Here is a 27578-nt window from a genome sequence, read left to right on the forward strand (position 1 = left end):
GAGACCAGATTACAATGGAAGGTAACTCTTCTATTCACAGCTGGTAATCCAGCATTCACCAATCACAATAGGTAATGTCACCACTGATCCTGCTTTTCCTCCCTTCACAGCAGCCTTTGCTCATGCTCATTAGATGCCTCAGTATAAAAGATAAGGTCAGAGCATATTCATTCTTGAAATAACAGGAAGTTTGTATAAAAAGCCATAGTGTTAAGTGTGAAAATTGTAAGATTTCCAATTTTTATTTTTAATAAAGACTTTGATATGGTAAAAAAATACCATTGCCATTTAAAAAAAATGTAAATAGTACCTTTCACCAGTTTGAGCATGGTAAACTGACCACATCATAGAATCGTGCCTGCAGAGGTGAATAAAACAGTTTTTATTTTTTAATTTCTCCTCCCCGTTGCGAAGGTATTAGCTTGAAAAACTTAGGTCAGACTTTGTGATATAATTCAACTGGGTGTTTCCAGATATTTGTCTCTGGGGGCGTATACTTCTGTCCCTGCAAGAAGCTGACCAATCATAAGCAGGCAGTGGTATGCAGGATAGAAAAGCTCACACCCTCCTCTTCTAACTACAGAGCTGAGCTGACATATAATGATAAGAAAAAAAAAGTTTTTTCCAGCGCCTTTAAAAAATGTTATCCTTTAATGATTCCAAAAAAGTTTTCACATGATTAAAAACTCCACAGACAGTGTGCAAATCTGAGTGCAAGCGATATGTTTCGATCTATTACAGATCTTTCTCAAAGCAGATCTTTCTTTGAGAAAGATCTGTAATAGATTGAAACATGTCGCTCGCACTCAGATTTGCACACTGTCTGTGGAGTTTTTAATCATGTGAAAACTTTTTTGGAATCATTAAAGGATAACATTTTTTAAAGGCGCTGGAAAAAACTTTTTTTTTCTTATCATTATATGTCAGCTCAGCTCTGTAGTTAGAAGAGGAGGGTGTGAGCTTTTCTATCCTGCATACCACTGCCTGCTTATGATTGGTCAGCTTCTTGCAGGGACAGAAGTACACGCCCCCAGAGACAAATATCTGGAAACACCCAGTTGAATTATAACATAAAGTATGACCTGTGGTCAGGTGGGGTGCTGTTTTTTAAAGAATGCAGCCATGGTTTTCTAATTTTGGATAACCCCCTTTTAGTATAAGTGCAGTATGTTGTTTCATTGCTTTTTATATACACATTTGTTTGATATCTATCAATAATGTTCATCTTGTTTTTCTATTTGTCCAGCCCCTCAGAATGCCACAGCCCATGTACCAGTTACCATCAGTTTCTCAATGTCGTCTAGAGTATGTGAAGACAAAGGTAGACTTTAATGAGAATGATAGTAATGATTGTGTAGTAGGAGACTTTCCAGTTCTTTTAATTTGGGATTTTGCAAAAGGCACACCTAGTCTGTAACATGGTAAGCCCTAGCAGTCACAAAGAAAATGGACGTTAGGGAATAGAATTCTTATGCAGCATTTCACAGGTTTCACATGCTTGAAATGCAGGACAGCTCTCTGCCATCTTGTGACCACTACTTCTAACTGAACACAAGTCAGAGGTAACGTTACAAACTCTAAAGTTTAAGTGTATGAGAGTTTCGTTCTGGCTGCCATAGACTTACATTGAGAAGTGGCCTCTTGACTCATCCAGCCACCACTGGAGCGATCCAGTAGGTCACAACCTGCAGAAAAAGTGGATAACAAAAGAAGATGGCAGCTGGTAAGCATAATACTAGGAGCAGGGAACTTACATTAGTAGCACAACTCCAGAGCAGAAATAGCAAAACGCTGGAGTGGTGCATTATCTGAGTTAAGTTTAAGGCTATGTACACACAGGGTTTTTCAAGGAGTTTTTGGAGCAGAAACTGAGTGGAACTTTTCCAAATCCTTCTTCAGATTTCAAAACTACTCAAAAACTTTGAGTTTCTGATCCAAAAACTCTGCAAAAAAGAATCCATGTTCACATAGCCTGAGGGAATGTGCACATGGCGTCTTTTTCAGACAAACTATGCCCAAAATCCACATGAAAAAGTGCAGCAGAAATTGAATATAGTGCATAAAAATATAAAAATGTGATTGATGTGCACACATTCCGTCCTATGTTACTTCTTTTTAACTGCTGCTTCAAGGGTTCAAAAACCCTGAAGCGGTTAAAAGCAGTGATATGCTCATTGTTCATTTTTTTCTAGCAGAAGCCGCAGACTCTCTCTATATATAAAAGGAAACTGTCACCAGGTTTTTGCTTTGTAATTGGGGGGGCATCATGTGGTAGGGGCTGAGACTGTATGCTGTTGCTTCACTACAAACAGTGTTTTATCAGCAGGAGATTATCACTGCCGAAATAGTGGCTCTAGTGCCTCCTGGTCAAACAGCCCCACCTCTGGCTAGCAGCTTACTGGCAAAATACAATGTACATAGAAAACTGCTATGTCTACAACAAAGAAAACTGATTTTGTAACAACTGCTGCACCCAGTAAAGTAATTAATACATCCTTGGAAGCAGGATCTTATTCCCTACATTAGGCTTCTCTTAGATGAGGTAGTAAAAACCTGCTGACAGATTCCCTTCAACAATGTAGAGTGAAAGTCGCTGGTGGCAGAGCAGCCGCAAGATTGGTGATGAGACGGCAGTGAAGCCACTTCAGGAAAATGACCACCAGTAGTTTCCTGGGAAAACTCGGTGATCTGGCATCCAAATGACACCACGGGCACAAGACCTGAGGTGGTTCTAGGCACAAGTTCTTATTCCTTGTACTTCTCAGTTCTCTACATTACCTTTGCTCAGTAGACATGTTTTTGCTTGATGTCTTTTGCTAAGGATGGATTTCACAAACAAATGAATCCAAATCTGAAGATATGGAGTGGAAAGGATTGATTTCCTGGGCCCTGGAGAGGCTGCAACTTGCACAGATCCAAATGTAAGGACCATTTAACATTGTATAATAAGTGATGTGGTTACTGTATACTGTAAAGAAATTCGTGATTTTGTGGCTTTAAAATGCCTTATAAATATAAATGTAGTGGGGACATGTTTATAAAATCAGTACATCAACATTGTGTGTTTTGTGGTGGTCTCACATGTAAGTGAAACACATACCACGGTTAGATCTGAATACCAGGCCCTGACTGCTGAGCTAACTGCCTCATAGGAATATATGGTTCTGGTTAGGAGACTCTGTTGTCAGGCTGGGCCTTATGGTCTGAGCATGGTCTGTGGTCCTTGGACAAGTGGAACTTGCCTTTGGTTTAGATATAGGGGCAAAAAACGAGCTATCTACATTGCACCATAAAAAGAAGGATGTGAGCCTACGGATTGGTTAATTGACTCAGACAAATCATAACATTAGTCACATCAACAGAATTATCTATAATATAATGGGCTAAGTGTCACTCTGTCCGAAGCCTTTATAGACTGAGCAAACGCGACGCGCCTTCGCAGTCTAGCTCCAGACAGAATGAGGCATCCAGCAGTGAGGAGTGTGTATGGCGCCCAGAGATGGGGCTCCCTCTGTGCTTCCCTGAGCCCCCCACAGCAGCGCAATGTGCAGTGCTGCTGCGGGGGCCTCCTTCCCTGCAGGTCCCCGAATCCAAAATGGCGGTGGGGACCTTCGGGGGCCTGCAGGGAGCTAGCTTCTTCAGTGCCTGCAAAGCGTAGGCACAAGGAAGCCTTCTGCAGTGCCTGTGACAGATTGCTGATCTGTCAGCAATCTGTGATGTGCCAGATCAGCGATCTGTCACATGACAGTTATGTCCCCCCTGGGACATTGTAATAAAGTTAAAAAAAAAAAAAAGTGTGAAATAAAAAAATCGCTAAATTAAACACAAAAAAATATTCCCTAATATATTCATTTTTTTGGAAATAAAAAAAAAAACAATAAAAGTACACATATTTGGTATCACCGCGTCCGTAACGACCCGCCCTATAAAACTATCCCAATAGTTAACCCCCTTAGTGAACCCCTTAAGAAATAAAAATAAAAAACAAACCAAAAAATAAAGCTTTATCATACCGCCGAGCAAAAAGTGCAATAACGCGCGATCAAAAAGACGGATATAAATATCCATGGTACAGCTGAAAACACCATCTTGTCCCGCAAAAAACGAGCTGCCATACAGCATCGTCAGCGAAAAAATAAAAAAGTTATAGCTCGCAGAATAAAACGATGTAAAAATAATTATTTTTTATATAAAATTGTTTTCATTGCATAAAAGCACCAAAACATTAAAAAACAATATAAATGAGGTATCGCTGTAATCGTACTGACCCGAAGAATAAAAGCGTTTTATTAATTTTAACGCACGTGGAACAGTGTAAACGCAACCCTTAAAAGAAATTCTTGAAATGCTGGTTTTTGTTCATCCTGCGTCCCAAAAATCGGAATAAAAACCGATCAAAAAATGTCATCTGCCTGAAAATGGTACCAATAAAAACGTCAACTCGTCCCGCAAAAATTAAGACCTCACATGACTCGGTGGGTCAAAATATGGAAAAATTATAGCTCTCAAAATGTGGTGATGGCAAAAACTATTTTTACAATAAAAAGCGTCTTTTAGCGTGTGACAGCTGCCAAACATAAAAACCCACCATAAATATTAAATCAAACCCCCCGTTATCACCCCCTTAGTTAGGTAAAAATATTGAAATTAAAAAAATGTATTTATTTCCATTTTCCCATTAGGGCTAGGGTTAGAGCTAGGGTTAGGGTTAGCGCTAGGGTTAGGGCTAGGGTTAGGGCTAAGATTAGGGTTAGGGGTGTGTTGGAGTTAGGGTTGAAGTTAGAATTGGGGGGTTTCCACTGTTTGGGCACATCACGTGCTCTCCAAACGCAACATGGCGTCTGATCTCAATTCCAGCTAATTCTGCGTTAAAAAAGTCAAATGGTGCTCCTTCCCTTCCAAGCTCTGCCATGTGCCCAAACAGTGTTTTACCCCCACATATGGGGCATCAGCGTACTCAAGACAAATTGGACAACAACTTTTGGGGTCCAATTTCTCCTGTTACCCTTGGGAAAATAAAAAAATTGGGGACTAAAAGATCATGTTTGTGGAAAAAATGATTTTTTTATTTTCATGCCCGGGCCTTATAAACTTCTGTGAAGCACTGGGGGGGTTCAAAGTGCTCACCACACATCTAGATAAGTTCCTTAGGGGGTTTATTTTCCAAAATTGGGTCACTTGTGGGGGGTTTCCACTGTTTAGGTACATCAGGGGCTCTCCAAAGGCAACATGACACCCGCAGACCATTCAATCAAAGTCTGCATTCCAAAACGTCACTACTTCCCTTCCGAGCCCCGACGTGTGCCCATACAGTAGTTTTCTCCCACATATGGGGTATCAGCATACTCAGGACAACAACTTTTGGGGTCCTGTTACCATTGGAAAAATAAAAATTGAGGGTGAAAAGATCATTTTTGTGGAAAAAATATGATTTTTTAATTGTATGGCTGTACGTTATAAACTTCTATGAAGCCCTTGGGGGTTCAAAGTTCTCACCACACATCTAGATAAGTTCCTTGGGGGGGTCTATTTTCCAAAATGATGTCATTAGTGGGGGGTTTCCACTGTTTGGGTACATCAGGGACTTTCCAAACGCGACATAGTGTCCGATCTCAATTCCAGCCAAAAAAGTAAAATGGCGCTGCTTCCCTTCCGAGCTCTGCCATGAGCCCAACTAGTCATTTACACCCACATATGGGGTATCAGCATACTCAGGACAAATTGCACAATAACTTTTAGGGTCCTGCTACCCTTGGGAAAACAAAAATTGGGGGTGAAAAGATTGTTTTTGTGGAAAAAATATGATTTTTCAATTGTACGGCTGTACGTTATAAACTTCTGTGAAGCCCTTGTGGGCTCAAAGTTCTCACCACATATCTAAACAAGTTCCTTGGGGGGTCTACTTTCCAAAATGCAGTTACTTGTGGGGGGGTTTTCACTGTTTAGGTAGGTCAGGGGCTCGCCAAACGTGACATGGCGTCCGATCTGAATTCCAGCCAATTTTACATTGAAAAAGTCAAACGGCGCTCCTTTCCTTCTGAGCTCTGCCATGCGCCGAAACAGTGGTTCCCTCCCACATATCAGGTATCAGCGTACTCAGGACAAATTGCACAATAACTTTTGCAGTCCAATTTCTTCTGTTACCCTTGGTAAAATAAAAAAAATTGGACCTGAAGTAATTTTTTTGTGAAAAAAAGTTAAATGTTCATTTTTTTTTTAAACATTCCTGTGAAGCACCTGAAGGGTTAATAAACTTCTTGAATCTGGTTTTGTGCACTTTGAGGGGTGCAGTTTTTAGAATGGTGTCACTTTTGGGTATTTTCTATCATATAGACCCCTCAAAGTGACTTCAAATGTGATGTGGTCCGCAAAAATAAAATGGTGTTGCAAAAATGAGAAATCGCTGGTTAACTCTTAACCCTTTTAATAACTTCCTACCAAAAAAAAATTGTGGTTCCAAAATTGTGCTGATGTAAAGTAAACATATGTGAAATGTTATTTATTAAGTTTTTGTGTGCCATATCTCTGTGATTTAAGGGCATAAAAATTCAAAGTTGGGAAATTGCAAAATTTTCAAAATTTTCGCCAAATTTCCATTTTTTTCACAAATAAACACAAGTTATATGAATGAAATTTTACCACTAACATGAAGTAAAATATGTCACGAGAAAACAAAGTCAGAATCACCGGGATCCATGGAAGCGTTTCAGAGTTATTACCTCATAAAGGGACAGTGGTCAGAATTGTAAAAATTGGCCTGGTCATGAACGTGCAAACCACCCTTGGGGGTTAAGGGGTTAATAGGGGTGAGGGGGACCATGCATACCAGGAAAGGGGGGTGAGGGGACCATGCATACCAGGAAAGGAGGGTGAGGGGACCATGAATACCACGAAAGGAGGATGAGGGGACCATGCATACCAGGATAGGGGGGTGAGAGGACCATGCATTCCTGGATAGGCGGGGTGAGAGGACCATGCATACCAGGATAGGGGGGGTGAGAGGACCATGCATATCAGGATAGGGGGTGAGAGGACCATGCATACCAGGATAGGGGGGTGAGAGGACCATGCATACCAGGATAAGGGGGGTGAGAGGACCATGCATACCAGGATAGGGGGGGTGAGAGGACCATGCATACCAGGATAGGGGGGGTGAGAGGACCATGCATACCAGGATAGGGGGGTGAGGGGACCATGCATACCAGGATTGGGGGGTGAGGGGGCCATGCATACCAGGATAGGGGGGTGAGGGGACCATACATACCAGGATAGGGATAAGGGGGTGCCATGATTACCAGGATTGGGGGGGTGAGGGTACCATGCACACCAGAATAGGAGGGGGGCAGCACATACCAGGATGGGAGACCATATACCAATAAAAATGCTCGCCACCCAGTCGTAGAACGGGTTTATAGCTAGTATATAATATTGTAATATCTGTACATTTGGGGTGCACTTGGAAATAAATTAACAGACAGTCCAGCTGTAAAGTCAGAACTTGGCCTTTTCTTTTTTATTCTTTAAAGTCCACAAAAAAGGTCCTTTCTAGCATACAAAATGTAGCAAAATTAAAGTAAATACACAGGGGATGGGAACAAAGTGCACAAAAAAATACAGGTTGCCTCACTAACCACTTAGTGACGTTCACCAGAGCATCCCACATTGGGTACGAATGTATGGAGAGTGCTTAAAAGCTGATGGTTCTGATGTGTTACCATGTCAGGAGGAGGCCTTTCGAAGGTCCCCATCACTGCCATATTGGTGTTCTTATTCTTTGCTATCATTTTTTATTTGTTGTTATTATCTTAACTGCAAGCAGATCGGTGGGCGTCCAGGTACTGATCGCTCAGGTATGCCCCAAGAGGTGCACAGCTCAGGAAACAGGAGCGCGCAGCAATAAAAAGTCGATGCTGTCTACTGCATGCTGAGGCAGAACCTGTGCACTCCTGTCTATACAGCTGAGCATCTCTCGAGGCATTTTTGAGTGATCAGTGAGGGTCTCACGGTCTGGACCTCCATCAACCTACTTCCGGTTAACAACATGTAAAAAATATATTATTTTTTTAACTCAATATATTTTTTTTTAAACCAGTAAAATACATGTGTAACTACTGTATATAAATTTGACGTCTCCATAGTCATGTTGACCTGGAGAATTATATTGCCTGGTTACTGCACATTGAGTTCCGTAAACACTAAACCCCAAAAATAATGGCAGAATTATGCTTTTGGTTTTTTTCTTCACTATTTCACTCACCTCTCCATTTTTTCAGTACAATATATGGTAAATTGAATGGTGTTTTTCAAAACTACAACTTGTCCTGCAAAAAAAGGCCTTCAAATGTATTTGATGATGTAAAACCACAAAAGTTTCAGCTCTTGCAAGAAAGAGAGAAAAAGAAAATAAAACAGAAAAATATTCCTAATTCTCTATTGCCACAACAGTTGTGATTAATGGTCCATCTGCAATAATTGCATACTTATGTGCAGCCATGTTTAAAATTTATTACATAGATGTAATCTTGAAAGCAACAATATACAGTGAGGAAAAAAGTATTTAATCAGCCACCAATTGTGCGAGTTCTCCCACTTAAAAAGACGAGAGAGACCTGTAATTGACATCATAGGTAGACCATGACTATGAGAGTCAAAATGAGAAAACAAAGCCAGAAAATCACCTTGTCTGATTTGGCAAGATTTATTTTGCAAATTATGGTGGAAAATACGGTAAGAACTTGCATAATTGGTGGCTGACTAAATACTTTTTTTCCCCACTGTATATTTTCACACGTAGAAAAATCTTAATACCTGAGAAAATGTGTTTCAGATACTTGCTCATTTAAAACATTCTAAGAAAAAAAATTACCACTAATTTGACCAATGAAATCTCAGACTGCGCTGTGATTGGCTGCTATGGGCAAAGCAGTCAGTTTTCCTTTTAACATGTTGCATTAATTGTGTCCCATGGTATTGATATTAGTTGTTCCAGCATTTTTGTTATCTGGCCATGTTGTTCTTTTATTAATCAACAATTATCTTTTTATAGAAACAAAGAGGTATCATTGCTAAATGAGAAAGGATTCTGTAAACCAATTATCCTCCGCCACTATGAAAGTATTAAAAAAGATCCCACAAAGCAAAAGAAGCATATTAAGCCTCCCGCTGTGCTGACAAATGGAAAGCCACATATTCCGGACATCTTACGGGAAAACTCTTCTCTACGCAAACTTCATTATGCCCTCATTGATGGTTCTGCAATGGTTTAATATCCTCTCGATGTGCACACTATGTCCTGATGAATAATTTGCAAGATTTTATTTCTAAAATTATTGTAAAAATATTTATAGAAGTAAAGGATACTACATTGTAGCAAAGTACCGCAGTACAATCTAAGGTCTATGGCACTGGCGGACATAGACGTAAAATTGCCCTTGTGCAAGAACAATATATGGGCCCTTTGCAACCCAATAGCTCATCCTAATGTGCCATCCCACCTGTTTTGGAGTGGCCTCCTACCTCCTGGTCCCTTGTGCGGTGGCATGGATTGCACCAATATACACTCACTGGCCACTTTATTAGGTACACCATGCTAGTAAGGGGTTGGACCCCCTTTTGCCTTCAGAACTGCCTCAATTCTTCGTGGCAGAGATTCAACAAGGTGCTGGAAGCATTCCTCAGAGATTTTGGACCATATTGACATGATGGCATCACACAGTTGGCGCAGATTTGTCGGCTGCACATCCCTGATGCGAATCTCCCGTTCCACCACATCCCAAAGATGCTCTATTGGATTGAGATCTGGTGACTGAGGAGGCCATTTGAGTACAGTAAACTCATTGTCATGTTCAAGAAACCAATCTGAGATGATTCGAGCTTTATGACATGGCGCATTATCCTGCTGAAAGTAGCCATCAGATGTTGGGTACATTGTGGTCATAAAGGGATGGACATGGTCAGCAACAATACTCAGGTAGGCTGTGGCGTTGCAACGATGCTCAATTGGTACCAAGGGGCCCAAAGAGTGCCCAGAAAAAATTCCCCACACCATGACACCACCACCACCAGCCTGAACCGTTGATACAAGGCAGGATGGATCCATGCTTTCATGTTGTTTACGCCAAATTCTGACCCTACCATCCGAATGTCGCAGCAGAAATCGAGACTCATCAGACCAAGCAACGTTTTTCCAATCTTCTACTGTCCAATTTCGATGAGCTTGTGCAAATTGTAGCCTCAGTTTCCTGTTCTTAGCTGAGAGGAGTGGTACCCAGTGTGGTCTTCTGCTGCTGTAGCCCATCTGCCTCAAAGTTCGACGCACTGTGCGTTCAGAGATGCTCTTCTGCCTACCTTGGTTGTAACGGGTGGCAATTTGAGTCACTGTTGCCTTTCTATCAGCTCGAACCAGTCTGCCCATTCTCCTCTGACCTCTGGCATCAACATGGCATTTCCGGCCACAGAACTGCCGCTCACTGGATTTTTTTTCTTTTTCGGACCATTCTCTGTAAACCCTAGAGATGGTTGTGCGTGAAAATCCCAGTAGATCAGCAGTTTCTGAAATTCTCAGACCAGCCCTTCTGGCACCAACAATCATGCCACGTTCAAAGGCACTCAAATCACCTTTCTTCCCCATACTGATGCTCGGTTTGAACTGCAGGAGATTGTCTTGACCATGTCTACATGCCTAAATGCACTGAGTTGCCGCCATGTGATTGGCTGATTAGAAATTAAGTCTTAACACACAGTTGGACAGGTGTACCTAATAAAGTGGCCAGTGAGTGTATGTCCGCCCCTAGTATATGGCCCTTTAAAGGTTACAATTCCAAAAACATACATGTTATATATGGAACAAATGTATTCATATGGGTAGATAAAAGTCGTCCCTGACATACAGTGCCTTGCAAAAGTATTCGGCTCCCTGGAACTTTTCAACCTTTTCCCACATATCATGCTTCAAACATAAAGATACCAAATGTAAATTTTTGGTGAAGAATCAGCAACAAGAGGAACACAATTGTGAAGTTGAACGAAATTTATTGGTTATTTTAAATTTTTGTGGAAATTCAAAAACTAAAAAGTGGGGCGTGCAATATTATTCGGCCCCTTTAACTTAATACTTTGTTGCGCCACCTTTTGCTGCGATTACAGCTGCAGGTCGCTTGGGACATGTCTCTATCAGTTTTGTACATCGAGAGACTGAAATTCTTGCCCATTCTTCCTTGGCAAACAGCTCGAGCTCAGTGAGGTTTCATGGAGACTGTTTGTGAACAGCAGTTTTCAGCTCTTTCCACAGATTCTCGATTGGATTTAGGTCTGGACTTTGACTTGGCCATTCTAACACCTGGATACGGTATCTTTATGTTTGAAGCATGATATGTGGGAAAAGGTTGAAAAGTTCCAGGGAGCCGAATACTTTCGCAAGGCACTGTATATTCACTACATATTCCACCCAATTGTGGCCACATGTAATCACATCATATAGTAGTCTGTGTTATTGTCTCACTTGGTGAGGTGGATTCTCTAAGCCACAGATCAGGGTGAACAAAATGGACCAAAGGTGATGGCCCTTTAAGTGAGCAGAACTTACCGGATGACACATGGAATAGCACGAAGACTGTAGAGAAGACAGACAAGGGTAGTGGGGTACACCAGACAGAACAGAGCCAGTGACACACACAGGAACTGAAGAGGAATAGTCAGTTCAAGAATAGAGGCATCATTTGCAATGTGAACAAGTCCTAAGATGAGTTTGTTAATCGAACATCAGATTAAAGGTTAGTCGCAGATCTGAGCCAGGAAGTAATTGCAGACTGAAGAAACAAGCAGGGGATTTCTGAGATGATTGCAAGCTAATAGACTGGTGACTAGAGTTGAGCGATACCGTCCGATACTTCAAAGTATCGTATCGGATGGTATCGGCCGATCTTTAAAAAAAGTATCAGTATCGCCGATTCCGATACCGGAAGTCCCATTCAAGTCTATGGGACTTCCGGTATCGGAATAAGAAAAACCCTTTCCTGCCCTTGTACAGCCTCTCTGGGGTCTGTACGGGCCTTTCGGGGGGCTGTGCCGGCCTGCCAGGGGGTCTGTGCAGGCTCCGGTGGTCTGTGCCGGCCTGCCGGTGGTCTGTGCAGGCTCCGGGGGGCTGTGCCGGCCTGCCGGGGGGCTGTGCCGGCCTGCCGGGGGGCTGTGCAGGCTCCGGGGGGCTGTGCCGGCCTGCCGGGGGGCTGTGCCGGCCTGCCGGTGGTCTGTGCAGGCTCCGGGGGTCTGTGCAGGCATCGTCCGATGGGACTACAAGTCCCATCGGGCGATGCCTGCTACCATGACAGTGATTGACACATTAGCCAATGATGGGACAGTAGTAGTCCCATCATCCGGCTAATGTGTTAAATGTAAAAAAAAAAAAAAAAAAATTACATGCTACATACATACAACATGCATACTACATACATGCTACATTCATACTACATACTACATACATGCTACATTCATACTACATAAATACTACATGCAACATACATACTACATATATACTACATGCATGCTACATACATACTGCATGCTACATACATACCACATATATACTACATACATACTACATGCATGCTACATGCTACATGCTACATACATAACACATATATACTACATGCATGCTACATACATACTACATGCTACATACTACATATATACTACATGCATGCTACATACATACTACATGCTACATACTACATATATACTACATGCATGCTACATACATACTACATGCTACATACATACTACATATATACTACATGCATGCTACATACTACATGCTACATACATACTACATATATACTACATGCATGCTACATACATACTACATGCATGCTACATACATACTACATGCTACATACATACCACATACATACTACATATATACTACATGCATGCTACATACATACTGCATGCTACATGCATGCTACATACATACTACATACATACTACATGCTACATACATACCACATATATACTACATACATACAATACATTCATACAATACATACATAGACATACAGTACATATAACATAGAGTAACATACTTACCAATACTTGTCACATTGTTCCCCGAAGCCATTGTCTTTTCCGGAATAAATATTAACATAACAAACCACAAAAATACTCACCCACGATCCGAAGCAGTCCACGAGTGTGTCCCACGACGATCTTGGGTAGAGAACTGCAGCATCAGCTGTTGCTGCCGTTCTCTACGGGCTGCAGGAATCCAATGACGGAAGGTAGGTATCCTTCCGCACTGTATTCCTCCGCCACTTAAAAAAAAAAAAAGTCCCTAGTCTCACTTTATGCCATTGCTGTGTGGGAATTTCCCACGCAGCAATGGCATAAAGTGAGACTAGGGACTTTTTTTTTTTTAAGTGGCGGAGGAATACAGTGCGGAAGGATACCTACCTTCCGTCATTGGATTCCTGCAGCCCGTAGAGAACGGCAGCATCATCTGATGCTGCCGTTCTCTACCCAAGATCGTCGTGGGACACACTCGTGGACTGCTTCGGATCGTGGGTGAGTATTTTTGTGGTTTGTTATGTTAATATTTATTCCGGAAAAGACAATGGCTTCGGGGAACAATGTGACAAGTATTGGTAAGTATGTTACTCTATGTTATATGTACTGTATGTCTATGTATGTATTGTATGAATGTATTGTATGTATGTAGTATATATGTGGTATGTATGTAGCATGTAGTATGTATGTAGTATGTATGTAGCATGCATGTAGCATGTAGTATGTATGTAGCATGCATGTAGTATATATGTAGTATGTATGTAGCATGCATGTAGTATATATGTAGCATGTATGTAGTATGTATGTGGTATGTATGTAGCATGTAGTATGTATGTAGCATGCATGTAGTATATATGTAGTATGTATGTAGCATGTAGTATGTATGTAGTATGTATGTAGTATGTATGTGGTATGTATGTGGCATGTAGTATGTATGTAGCATGCATGTAGTATGTATGTAGCATGCATGTAGTATGTATGTAGTATGTATGTAGTATGTAGCATGTATGTAGTATGTATGTGGTATGTATGTAGCATGTAGTATGTATGTAGCATGCATGTAGTATATATGTAGTATGTAGTATGTATGTAGTATGTATGTGGTATGTATGTAGCATGCATGTAGCATGCATGTAGTATGTATGTAGCATGCATGTAGTATGTATGTAGCATGCATGTAGTATGTATGTAGTATGTATGTAGTATGTATGTAGCATGCAGTATGTATGTAGCATGTATGTAGTATGTATGTAGTATATATGTAGTATGTATGTAGCATGTAGTATGTATGTAGCATGTATGTAGTATGTATGTAGTATATATGTAGTATGTATGTAGTATGTATGTAGTATGTATGTAGTATGTATGTAGCATGTAGTATGTATGTAGCATGCATGTAGTATGTATGTAGCATGTAGTATGTATGTAGCATGCATGTAGTATGTATGTAGTATATATGTAGTATGTATGTAGTATGTATGTAGCATGCATGTAGTATGTATGTAGTATTTTTTTTTTTTTTTAACATTTAACACATTAGCCGGATGATGGGACTACTACTGTCCCATCATTGGCTAATGTGTCAATCACTGTCATGGTAGCAGGCATCGCCCGATGGGACTTGTAGTCCCATCGGACGATGCTTGCACAGACCCCCGGACATCAGCACAGCCCCCCGGCAGGCCGGCACAGCCCCCCGGCAGGCCGGTACAGACCCCCACAGGGTGCACAGACCACCGGCAGGCCGGCACAGCCCCCCGGCAGGCCGGTACAGACCCCCACAGGGTGCACAGACCACCGGCAGGCCGGCACAGCCCCCCGGCAGGCCGGTACAGACCCCCACAGGGTGCACAGACCACCGGCAGGCCGGCACAACCCCCCGGCAGGCCGGTACAGACCCCGGGCAGTCCACACAGCCCCCCGGCAGGCCGGCACAGCCCCCCGGCAGGCCGGCAGAGACCCCCGGAAGGCCCGAAATGACGGCGCATCATGATGCGCACACACCGCGCATCATGATGACGTCAGTCTGTCAATCAACTTTGAACTTCCGATTCCGATGCCGAATTCCGATATTGAAAAAATATCGGAAGTCGGTATCGGAATTCCGATACAGCAAGTATCGGCCGATACCCGATACTTGCGGTATCGGAATGCTCAACACTACTGGTGACATGAAACAAGGTCACAAAACACAGTTAATATTTAGACTCACATAACTGCCAGAGGTGGCCTTAAAAGGCCTTTGATGATGATGTCACTGAGGTACGCTAGGCAACTTGTGAAACTCAAAGAGGAACACAGCAAAGGGCGGCGGCCAAAAGGGAAGGGAGCAGAGTCCGTCCCTGGAGCCAAGCCAAGTGCGTGACAGGCTGGTCCTGGAACACATGCCTTGTAGTAATTCTAGTGAAAGGTCCTACCACATGTCACAGATTACTATTACAGACAAACTTTTCCACACCCACAGAAAATTATAGTATAGATTTATTGTGGCACATATGGCATTTATCATGATTATAATAACATTTTATTATATGATGTTTTCCCTAACTCGCAATCTAATTATCCTTCTGGACACCTGGCTGTCTGTCATAGCCATTCTGGATTATCATGTGGAGGGTTTTATACGAATATATTTTCCCTGGAGCAGAGCATGCTGGGCACATTCACTCCATTTGGACATGGCAGCATTCATTCTCCTGACAGGTTAGTGCTGGAGGAATTAGAATATATAAGGCTGGTTTCACATTGCGTTTTTTTGCGCTGTTTTTTTGCTCAAAAAAAGCATGCTTTTTTTTCCCTATTCTTTACATGGGTGCGCATACCCATGCGTTTGTACGTGTTTGTATGCGCATACGTTTTTTTGTAGTGTGCGCTCGGGCGCACAAAATGCACTCTGTTGCTTTTTTTGTGCGTCTGACTTGTCCCAAAAAAGCGCATGCGCACGCAATGCGTTTTTTTTTCACCCAACCACCCATTATAATCTATGGGTGCGCTGACGTGCCTCATCTATTCAGCTATTGTATTTCTTATGTGACCACATGTCGCTTTTATTATTGTAGCAATGTTTTTCTACTGCAATACAACCAAGTTGGAGGCGTATTGACTAATAAAGAAGGAGATAAAATAAAGGAATGGGACTGGCCCAAAAAAGGCAAACTGTCTGATCCCTTTACAGTGCAGGTAATATGACCAATGAAAGATAAGGTAATTCATATCTTAACATAGGCAACAGTTCACATTGTTTTTATGTAATCAACTTGGGAACCTTCTTGGGAACACAACACAAGAAATTCTCTATAGTGAAAAATCGTTGTAAAATAAAGTGAACCCAATGATAAATGCTAGAAGAAGTGGACAATTATTATTTTTGGTTGACAACAACCATGTTTCTTCTCTCCTTTTTATCTCTGTACATCCCACAAAGCAAAAACATCATAATTTCTTAAGAACATGCATGACACGTTATTATATACTGTATGTTCATGTTTTCTTTAGTTTTGCACTCCTCATGTAAGTACCTTTGCCTTCCTATCTAGGTTAATGAACAGGTTTCTGTTAAAGTTGCTGGCCAGTACGCCATTTTCCTGACTTTCCAATGGCAACAAGAATTTGTACGTTTATCTCTCACACCAATTCTGGATGTTCCACCCCTACAGTTTGAAGATTTAGTAAGCCTAAGCAAATATAGGAGGATACTCTTTATAATCATTTTTTGGCACAGTGGTTGCGATATTGCATAGTACATTCTTTGTTATAGGGCCAGCTTATGACAAGTGAGAACTTTTCCTCAAAAACCGCAAGAGAAATGGCCAAAGCCAACAAAAAGAAGGCAAAAGAAAAGGATACGAAAAGGAGTCCAAAGAAAACTGTAAGCAAAATTATGATTTCTTATGTACACAGGAGTTTTCTAGCTTATGGCATTGACTTTATTGACATCTTGCAGTCCAGGCAGCTACTATAATTATGTCAGCACATTTGTTGTGAGCCATCAGCATATGGGGGATTAATTGCCTGAGAAAAGCCTCAAGTTTTCTTATAACAGTTCTCCTGCATTTTCATTTTTCTGTGAATGTAAATAGCCCGTCTGCCTCAAAAAAGGCAAATTAGGCATGGTTTTAGATTTATTTGGTGTCCAGAGTCTTTAAAGAGTAAGAACAATCTTAACATTAAATTAATGATGATCAAATCTTTTTAAATTTCAATTTGCCAGGTTTTGAAAAGTTTCTCCCAAAATACTATTTAGGCCGGGGTCACACTGGCGAGGAATACGGACGAGTGAGAGGCGCTAAAAGCACGCATTACACACGGACAAATGATTCTCTATGGGGCAGCTCCCAACAGCCGTATATTTCTCGGCCGTATTCTACGGTCCGTGCCAATCGCAGCATGCTGCGATTGTCAGCGTACTACGCCCGTAATACACCAATGCAAGTCTATGGGTGCGCTAAAAATACACATTACACTCGGACCACACATGTGACTTGCGAGAAATACGCAGCCGGTGTCTTTTAGAAAAGCCGGCAATTCAGTGCGCTATACAGTAAACTCACACTGACCGGTTTAATAAAGTAACGAAAGAATAGATATATACACATAGATTACACATATATATATATATATATATACACACACACATGTCATGGTGACAAACATATATATATATTTATATTTCACAGAGTTCTTCATAGCAGAATAGCCGCTAATTAAATTGCCGAGTTCTATCAAATCATTCCCCTACCCGACATGAAATGACACATGGTTTACATTCAGTAAAGCATTTCATGTTTTTTTATATGTCCCTGACTAATAATTAGATGAGGGTTTATGTGCAAAATGTTGGAGTTGTAGTTGTTATTTTAATGGGTTAATTCGTTGTTAAAAAATGTGTGGCCTTCCCATTGCCCTATAGTGGTGGCGAGTGGGTTAATCTAACAAAGGGTTAATGTCACCATTCGATTGTAAGGTGACATTAATCCTTTGTTAGATTAACTCACTCGCCACCGCTACAGGGCAATGGGAAGCCCACACATTTTTTAACAACGAATTAACCCCTAAAAATAACAACTACAACTCCCAAATTTTGCACACAAACCCTCATCTAATTATTAGTCAGGGACATATAAAAAAAAATGAAATGAAATGCTTTACTGAATGTAAACCATGTGTCATTTCATGTCGGGTTGGGGAATGATTTGATAGAAGCCGGCAATTTAATCAGTGGCTATTCTGCTATGAAGAACTCTGTGAAGTATAAATATATATATATGTTTGTCACAATGACATATATATATATATATATATATATGGATTCTATGTGTCTATATCTATTCTTTCTTTCTTTATTAAACCTGTCAGTGTGAGTTTACTGTATAGCGCACTGAATTGCCGGCTTTTCTAAAAGACACCGGGTGCGTATTTCTCACAAGCCACACGTGTGGTCCGTGTGTAATGCGTATTTTTAGCGCACCCATAGACTTTCATTGGCATACTACGGGCGTAGTACGCTGACAATCGCAGCATGCTGCGATTGGCACGGACCGCAGAATACGCCAGAGAAATATACGCCTGTTGGGAGCAAACCCATAGAGAATCATTGGTCCGTGTCTAATGCGTGCTTTTAACGCCTCTCACTCATCCGTATTCCTCTCTAGTGTGACCCCGGCCTTAGGCTTTTATACATGATATGATAGTCTCTCCTGATTGGCTGCTCTATACCATGTGATGTGATATCTGCAAGGCATTATGGGTAAACCTATCTGGTCAAGCCTAAAATCCATGTTAGCCTTCTGTGACTGATTAAATCTTCTACAATGTTTAAAAAAGCGCCGGGATTTATTTGGCAATTCGCATGAATCGAATCGCCAACTTTTCAATTTCACTGGGAAATGGAACCTTCATAAAATTTACCTAAATATCAGCTTATATCAATTCAATACAGTCATCTCTATTTGATAGTTTTATATATTTTAGCCACTTTATTTGCCTGCAGAATGGTGGAGCTCTGGTGCTGAAACTCTCACTGATCACTAAAAATTGCTGTGAAGTGCACAGCTTGGGAGGCAGAAGTGCAGTGCTCCTACCTGAGCGTGTACACAGAGTGGAGTACAGATTGCACACACAGGCAATGCATTCACTCAAGCCAACACTGCGTCATATGCACCCCCCCTTGGTAAAGACCATAAAAATTAGCACTAAATAAAAAGGCCCCGTATCTCTGGAACTGTATAGTGAATTTCTAAAAACAAAAAATGGGATACAGAGGGGTGCAGAGTAAATAAAATAAGAGCAAAAACTGCCCTGATCTGGCTACAGGTCCTCTTCAAACATTAGGTCATTTTCTAATGACACATTCCCTTTAAGAGTGATAATTTATTATCCTTATTGCTAGTTCAAACATTAATTATACCAGAAAGCATGGCATAAAAATAATAAATAATTATTTTTTGTATTTTAATTCTTCATATATCATGCAAGAATAGAACGTCGGTAGGTGTTAGATGACTACGCAGGTATGGGTATAATCTATACTCTGAAATGATGATTACCCCCATGTCACCTCCTGCTTCACAGATGTATATGTCATTGTTTTCACAGCAGATACTATTACTGACTCTTTCTTCTTGTGGGATTATTGAGGACAGCTTTGTTGCTATTTGTTGTCATGTACCATAGAACAAAGTCATCTTCATGGTACACGCTACATCTGAGAGCCCTACTTTTGGCTCTGACATCCTGTCGATGACGACTTTCCTAGGTGTCACTACAATACCGTGTTAGAACTTTATCCCCTAAAGATCTGACACCGTTGCTCTCTGAGGTTCATGTGGCATAGTTTGTACACTAGTGAAGAAGCAAAGAATGCAGAAAGGGCACAAAGATGATAACAACAAACTTTCTGCCAAATATGTTTTTTTCCAATTTTTTTATTGAACACTTTTAAAGATTTAGGCACATAATACAGCAGCCTGGCGCAACCAGGGGTGGCTAATGGCCGCCGATAACTTGTAATAGGGGTGAAGAGATTGTTAGTGGATACAATTTTTAAAAAATGCTCAGATTAGGGTGATATTCCCCAAATGTCCCCTGCATTCCCGCTTATACAGTGATCTCTACTGAGTGGTATTTGCTGCACTTCTGATATGTCAAGACGAGAAGTAGAGACCAGTAGAGTTCTCGTAAGTGTCTGAATAGAAACTGTGAATCAGTGGTGAGTTTTGCTTCATTTTAAAGTCTGTGTTTTTTAAAAATAATTTTTATCCACTGGATAATTCTTTTAAAAGCCAATGATTATCTAACCAAATATCTATTAATTTTCTAAATAAGACAATCTTATCAGAGCTGGCAAAGACTCTTGTAATTCCCGAGGATCATATTAGTCCTTCAAATGACTTCAATGCCGCTGTTGAGCTCAGAAAGCTTCAGCGAAAAATCCGAAATATTGTAGATGATTGGATGGAGCATTATCGCTTGGCTGCAGGTACGTTGTTTGTTCTATTTTTATTCAGAACTGATAAAGGCGTATCCAGCTCTTTTTTTAAATAAATTGGGGAAAATAATAAAGTAGAAAAATAACTGTCGAGTCAACATGAAATTCCCAGTGCTCCATGGATGCTGCTCTAGCTGTACTGTCGCTTTTGTTGATTTTTCTTATGACATGCCATATGTGTACCCCAGACCATTGCTGCTTTTTATTGGCCCATTAGTGATACCTGCTTTCATGGCAAAAGATTGCTGATATCAGTGATTGAGTGTAGTTCAGAGGAACCTACGATGTGACAGTAGTTTACCAGGGGAGTAAGATTTATTTTGTTCATCTTTCGCATTCACCGCTTTTGTGACAACTTAAAAAAAAATCCCAGAAACCCCTTTTAAATGGATATTCTCATCTTGTAAACTTATGACATATCAGCAACATGTGCCATATATGTATGATAGATGCAGGTCTCACCAGTGGATTCTATCCCAAGAATGGAGCCCCTTTAAATGTGATGTAAATGTGGTGCGGTGGTCATAATTGTGAACCATGAATAGGAATTCTAACCACTTCTCCAATGATTGCCCCCTTCTCAAATCTATACATATGCCATTGGTGGGATCTGGATTTGACAAGCATTAATGGAATAGCTGGCATGAGATGGGTTATACCCCTCTAAGGGATTGTGCTCTTGTATATATTTCTTTGTGTTCTGCGGTGACATGCTGTGAGCATTTCTGTCACTTATAACCTATTTGGCTATACTTCATACTCAGTGGTTATCTTGATGACATCAGATGATCTTTGGGGGTCTTAGCAATGGGAAAGCCTGTGATCATTTGTTTTCTGGGATACCAATGTCGCAAAACCATATTATAAACATCAGAAATTGGCGTGATGCTGTTGTCCCTCATATGGTTTACAAAGTTTATTATATTTTTTGTCTGGAGAGCACTCAAAGCTTTTCTTTTAGCTTGGTAGCAATGGGTAATTTTTATTCATATTCATATTAATGGCATTGATATCTATTTTGTTTGATTTTTGAGCTAGGTTTGCTATTGTTTATTTCTATGCATTGGTATTGTAGGTGTATGTAAGTAATGTGTACTTGATTGAGATGCAATTTAATTTTGTAGGTATTGATTCACCACACATACAGAGAATGTCTGATGCTCCTCCAAAAATGTCAAAAAAACGAAAAGTCCAGTCTGCTGCTGTATTCGCCTTTACACCACCTGTTTTAAAATCCCAGCCTGTCTCAGAAACAGATGTAGAGAGCACATTGCAGAAGGAAAGTGCTCTTCTTCATGGCCGCTTTCTATCAGCGCCTGCTCATACTATGAGATGGGACATGTCACTGAGCACAGCTTCACCTAGGTATGGAAACATGAAGAAATGAAAGGGTTAAAAGAGCCTTATGCAGCATCTCCATTAAAGGGGGATAAGACGAGAAAGACAAAGCATACTGTAGGGTAAAAACATAGGAGAAAAGAGGGGATGAGGAAGAGGGCCGTGCTTTATCTCACCTGGTGTAGTTGTGCAATGTATAGGCACAACCAAATTGAATGCTTGGCTTTTGTGTGCTGCAAGCCTACAAACATAAACAGGAGTAAGCTTTTTTGGGATACGAGTATGAGTTAAAGTGAAAACAGTTCAGGATGGATGTGCTGTTAATAAAATAGTGATAGTTGTGGGGCAAAATAACTTTATCTTATCAAGAAAAAAATATTTCTCTGAACAGCTACCATTGGAAGTCTCCAGTATTGTATTGCTAGCACACCCAACCTCAATATTTCAGGCATTGGATCCTACCCATTAAGTGTCTGTGCACACGTTGCAGATTTGTCACGCTTTTTTCTGCCCAGATTTGTCATAAAACAAGGTATCTTGATGCCAACAAAGTGAATGAGAATCCTGAAGTCTCATGTACACGTTGCATTCTTTTGACTTTGTATAGAAGTCCAGCTCACCCACGTCTGACCTCACCGCACCTCAGACTCGGATCCGGCCCTGCCCTGGCCGCACAGCAATAATGAAAGAAGAAGCGATCCAGCTGAGTGCTCTGGTGATTTATTGAATGCTGTTCACACAACAGAACATTGTTTACGCGTTTCTGGCTAGATGCCCTTAATCACAATGGTTATGATTAAGGGCGTCTAGCCAGAAACGCGTAAACAATGTTCTGTTGTTTGAACAGCATTCAATAAATCACCAGAGCACTCAGCTGGATCACTTCTTCTTTCATTATTCTTTTGACTTGCAGATTTGGACCAGATTTAAATCTTCGGCATGTCAATTCTTTCACTGTTTTTGCTGAAGATTACACTACGTTCCCACATAGAGCTTTTTGCCGAGTATTTGATGTTGAAGATTTTCTGCGCTCATTAAATAAGATAGGTTATTTGCATTTTTTTCAAAAATACTCAGCAACAAAAACTCACTAGAAGCTCCTTGTGGGAACGTAACCTAATGAGTGGGAAAAAAATCTGCACCAAAAAGGCATGTAAATAAATGTAGTAAAAGCGTACCTATTTTACCCAGCGTTTTTTCCTGCCAAGAGATGCTGAAATTTTTGCACCACATACGTAACATGTGCACATGCCTTTCAAAAGGTGTTTCAGGGTTAAAAAAGTCTGCTTTTTTTTTTCAGAAATAGAGAGAATTTGTCTATGAGACACGTTTGGTATTGAAGCTGAAATCCACTCAAGTGAATAGAACTGTACTGCAAAACCAGAATAAAAAGTAGAATCCAGGACAACCTCATTTAAAGGATTTTCCATGTCCATAGCCACCATAGTGCTAAAATAACAGGGGTAAAAAAAATCTGTATTCAGAGCTGCATTGGGGTGTGTGCACACGCTGTGGATTCTGCTGCAGATCTGCAGCGGTTTTGGTCCTGCGGTGTACAGTACCATTATATCCTATGGGAAATGGAAACCGCAGTACAGATGCTGCGGATTTTTCCGCGCGGATTTGCTGTGGTTTCTAATCCACAGAAAGAATTGACATGTCAATTCTTTCTGCAGATTCCGCTGCGGTTTACCATCTCCTCCATTGTAGAGGTGATAAACCGCAGGGGAAAACCGCAGGCCAATCCGCAGATAAACCGCAGGTCTTTTGACCTGCAGATTTTGCTAAATCCGCAGCGTGTGCACGTACCCTTAGGCATTCCATATTTCTGTTATAAGAACAGAAAAATTTTATTTTTGTAAAGGTATGGATCCATCAAATATATATAGAGACCACTATTTTGCTGAAAATAAAATAGCGCAGCACGCAATACTATTATGAAATGTCCAACGGTGGCTGGCTCCAAAAGAGGTATGAATGAATTCTCAAATAGTTTTTCATTATACCTATTCAATACAATCTTGCACAATCCAGTAAAAGCATACTCCCTAATTCTAATTTTTAATGGGCTCTTATGGGTGATAATTGACTAACAGTTGGACATATACTTTTTCATGTATGTATAACATTTTGCAGCAAACATTTCATGATATATCGGGATCAGAAACAAGTTACTGGTATATGCAAATGAAAATCTTGAAAAAATATCCATAGCATGGTGTATTAAATATGGAAAATGGCACTGATGCAAAATAAAAAGCGATCTACCATACTTTAAAATAAGATCTGGCCAGAAAAGAAATGCATAAAAAAGCACTTTTTTGATGCGTTAATTTTCCCATTCATTAGAATGGATGAAAAATGCTGAACGAACTGACATTTTTTTTTTTTTTTTTGAGAAATCTCATTTACTTTTCTGCAACTGTAAAATGCTGTGGTTTCCTTGCGACAGAAATGCAACGTCGGAAAAAAACTTCAGAAAGACGCAGCAACATGTGACCAGATCTTAACTGGTAGCACCATAGCTTTCGAAGACCACCTTTAATCTTTCCCTGTGGCAATAAAGTTAGGCTACGGCCAATTTAGCTAAGATATTGGACTTTCTACCCAAAAACAAAGTGATGACTGTTTTTGTGTCTGCCTTGCATTGATATGTTTTATCTTGATGTCTGATTTAGACCTTCATCTTTATCAAGCGCAAGAAGGGACCAAACTGCTGCTGCTGATCCAAACTTAAGCAAAAATGTAGATGGATTAAGTGTTAATAAATCAGGGTAAGGAACCACAGTTTGCATTTATTATTATTATTATTATTATTATTATTATTATTATTATACATTTATATAGCGCCATTTATTCCATGGTGCTCTACATGTGAAAAGGGGAAATATAGACAAGTACAATAAACATGTGTAAGACAAGGGACACAAAAGTAAAGAGGGAGAGAGGACCCTGCCCGCGAGGGCTCACAGTCTACAGGGATGGGTGAGGATACCGTAGGAGCCATGAGTTTACAATTTTATTTTGCCATGTACTATACATTACATGCATTTTTATTCAATAGCATGTTGTAAGGGTAAGAATGAATGTGTAAAGACCATCAAGCTGATGTGCTTACATCCAAACAGGGCCATAGACTATAATGATGTCAGCAGAGCAAACGTGCTTTCTGCTGTGCATTATATTCGAGCGTGTACTATGTAGTGCAGCAGGTTGGTGCAGTGCAACAGCTAGGTAGAGACCACAGAAAGCTCAACATAAACGGTGACTTTATTTTCAGAACTCATACATGGGAGTGATGTTCTCCGGGTCACAGCCGGGTTTCCACAAACACAGTTCAGAACACGAAACCCGTTGCCGTGGACAATAGCACTGCTGTGTCTTTTGGGTGCGTCAGCTGCCTGGAAGTCCCTGGCTCTTTTAGCTCTGCACAGAGCCACCCAAGGCAAAACTGACAGATTTAAATGGAATCGTGACCATAGAGCCACTTCCAAAACCCAGAGTGGAGAGAGTTATTTGCCCCACTACCAATCTGCAAATGCCTCTAAAAATAAAAGCCCTTAACGGATTTTCCTAAAGATCTGACTACTTGGACACAATCCATTCTTTCTTTTATTTTGCCTTCTGACTCACAGGCATCCTCCTGTGAGCACAAGTCACTCCAACGGGTTAAATGGGACTCCGTCCGCATCTTGGGGTACACAAATATCGACCATCGCATATGATCCCCCTCACTGACTCACAACTCCTACTGCAGGCAGACATTCAGATTTAGTAGACTGTGTCTGGGTGTCTGCCTCCAGTAGGTATACACCTGAAAATGATGCACACCAGAGCTCACGTTCGCGCTGCCGTAACTTGTATAGTCTATGGTCCATCAGCATATATGTCCAAATCCCATTTTGCAAATGGGTGCCGGAACACAATATGAAAGCACCCATGGGGCTCAGGTTTTTTTTACCTAATTATATTTATTGGTTTTGCTGAAGATAATTTTAGATTATTCCTATTTGTTGGTTTGTCAACTCAAGACTGTGCATTTCAACTCATATTTTAGACTTGAACTGAATTTTGCTTTATGCTCATCTATCTTTCATTTAGGACCCATGCAGCAACTCTTACCAATCCCCAGGTTGTTTTAGAACAGTGTCCGGAGAAAATTTGGCACACATCACATTATACCTGCCCTATCGTCTTACACAAAATTATGTTGGGTGAAGACAGCAGTATATGTAAATGTAGCAGTCACCAGGTTCCCTATGTAACAGACCTGGAGTTTGACCAGCTAATAAGTAAGACTTCATCCTTGGAGCAAATCATTGTAGTGTGCGTGGTGTCCTCCTTGGGCTCTGAGAAAACTGACAATAAGGATTTGCTAGACAAGTTATATGAAAAGACAAACCGTTATCGAAGTATGCCATGTTTGCAGGTATGTAACTCAAATGGTGGCTTATGGTACATTATCTATGGTGTAACTAGCGTCTAATGGACCTGGTGCAAGATTTGGACCCCTCCACTCATCCTGAATATGATATGTCACCCTGGTATCGGTATCTGTCCCTTATTCGGGCCCCATCCTGGTATATATATCCCCCATCCTGGTATCTGTCTCCTATCCTGGGCCCCATCCTGATATATATCCCCCATCCTGGTATCTGTCTCTTATCCTGTGCCCCATCCTGGTATATATATATATATATATTGTGGGGAATAGATAGCTCAGCTGGGATCTTTGCTTTGGCACAAGCGTGTGGCTATGAAGTCACTTCAGCAGACTAGCAAGTTCCACATGAATATGGACACGGCATATTTATTGTGCACACTTGTTATTCAATGTTACACATGCCAAACATGAAATAAAACATCTAAGGCCGTCTGGCCACTAACTAACAATAGAAGCTAACTACAAAATAAACCTAGATAACAGCAAAGAAGTCCATGTAATCTTACTGCGTCAGCTCCCAGCTCAGCAGACGAGATAGACTGAGAGATCCCAGCTCCTCCTGATTATATCAGCTGGACCAGTCAGGAAACCAAAACCTGGATTGAATAAGTGGAGGGGGAACTACCAGTCCTTTCCATGCTGATCACTAAGGAAACCAGGACTGAATTACAGTGAAATAAACTGGCTTCATCATCAGTACAGGGAGACATATGAAATGAAACGGGGAGAAATATACCTGTTTTCTAGTACCTCTCCCCTTGGCACCTCACACACCCCCCTCCTCTGTTCTAGCCCGTGGGGTCGAACACGACGAATCACCAAGCAGTGCGTTCTAGACAACGCATCTGCATTTCTGTGCGCTGTGCCCGCCCTGTGCTCAACGGAAAATTTAAACCGTTGTAATGCTAAGAACCAGCGTGTCACCCACGCATTGCCTTCTTTTGCACGGGACATCCACGTTAGGGGCGAATGGTCCGTCACTAGTCTAAACTGGCGACCTAGTAAATAATAGCGCAAGGTGCACAGGGCCCATTTCACAGCCAGGGCTTCCCGCTCAACTACACTGTAGTTCTTTTCTGCTCTCGTAAGCTTTCTGCTTAGATAGGCCACTGGGTGTTCCTCACCATTTACTTTTTGAGACAAAACCGCGCCGAGGCCCACCCCAGAGGCGTCCGTTTGGACAATAAACTCCCGTTTAAAGTCTGGTGCAACCAACACTGGTTGGTCACAGAGGAATGTTTTCAATCGCTGAAA

The 27578-nt window shown here is 41.1% G+C and overlaps 2 protein-coding genes and 1 long non-coding RNA gene across 4 annotated transcripts in view; 2 read left to right on the forward strand and 1 right to left on the reverse strand.

Moving 5' to 3' along the window:
- Positions 1 to 9266, forward strand: part of LOC141087606 (uncharacterized) — a 57064-nt gene extending 47798 nt beyond the window's left edge. Inside the window, exons 5-7 of the mRNA XM_073573208.1 lie at positions 1247 to 1321; positions 2822 to 2921; positions 9047 to 9266. Coding sequence (XP_073429309.1) covers positions 1247 to 1321; positions 2822 to 2921; positions 9047 to 9266 — 395 coding nt within the window. The remainder of the gene's footprint in view (positions 1 to 1246; positions 1322 to 2821; positions 2922 to 9046) is intronic.
- A 6354-nt stretch (positions 9267 to 15620) lies between these two features.
- The window catches only part of LOC141087607 (uncharacterized protein C3orf20-like), a 79128-nt gene continuing 67170 nt past the window's right edge, over positions 15621 to 27578 (forward strand). For both annotated transcript variants that reach the window (XM_073573209.1, XM_073573210.1), the window contains exons 1-8: positions 15621 to 15759; positions 16116 to 16236; positions 16593 to 16724; positions 16814 to 16924; positions 20380 to 20533; positions 21667 to 21907; positions 24559 to 24654; positions 25982 to 26309. In XM_073573209.1, the coding sequence (XP_073429310.1) occupies positions 15707 to 15759; positions 16116 to 16236; positions 16593 to 16724; positions 16814 to 16924; positions 20380 to 20533; positions 21667 to 21907; positions 24559 to 24654; positions 25982 to 26309 (1236 nt within the window). In that variant the 5' untranslated portion in view covers positions 15621 to 15706. The remainder of the gene's footprint in view (positions 15760 to 16115; positions 16237 to 16592; positions 16725 to 16813; positions 16925 to 20379; positions 20534 to 21666; positions 21908 to 24558; positions 24655 to 25981; positions 26310 to 27578) is intronic.
- On the reverse strand, positions 21768 to 22544 carry LOC141087608 (uncharacterized). The gene is made up of 3 exons (XR_012231698.1): positions 22343 to 22544; positions 22057 to 22121; positions 21768 to 21903 (listed from the first exon to the last, which is right to left on the reverse strand). It is a non-coding gene; the product is annotated as an uncharacterized lncRNA (long non-coding RNA).

This window comes from Dendrobates tinctorius, unplaced genomic scaffold, assembly GCF_039654945.1.
Source record: "Dendrobates tinctorius isolate UK_male_01 unplaced genomic scaffold, ASM3965494v1 ptg000035l, whole genome shotgun sequence".
NCBI classification, from domain to species: domain Eukaryota; kingdom Metazoa; phylum Chordata; class Amphibia; order Anura; family Dendrobatidae; genus Dendrobates; species Dendrobates tinctorius.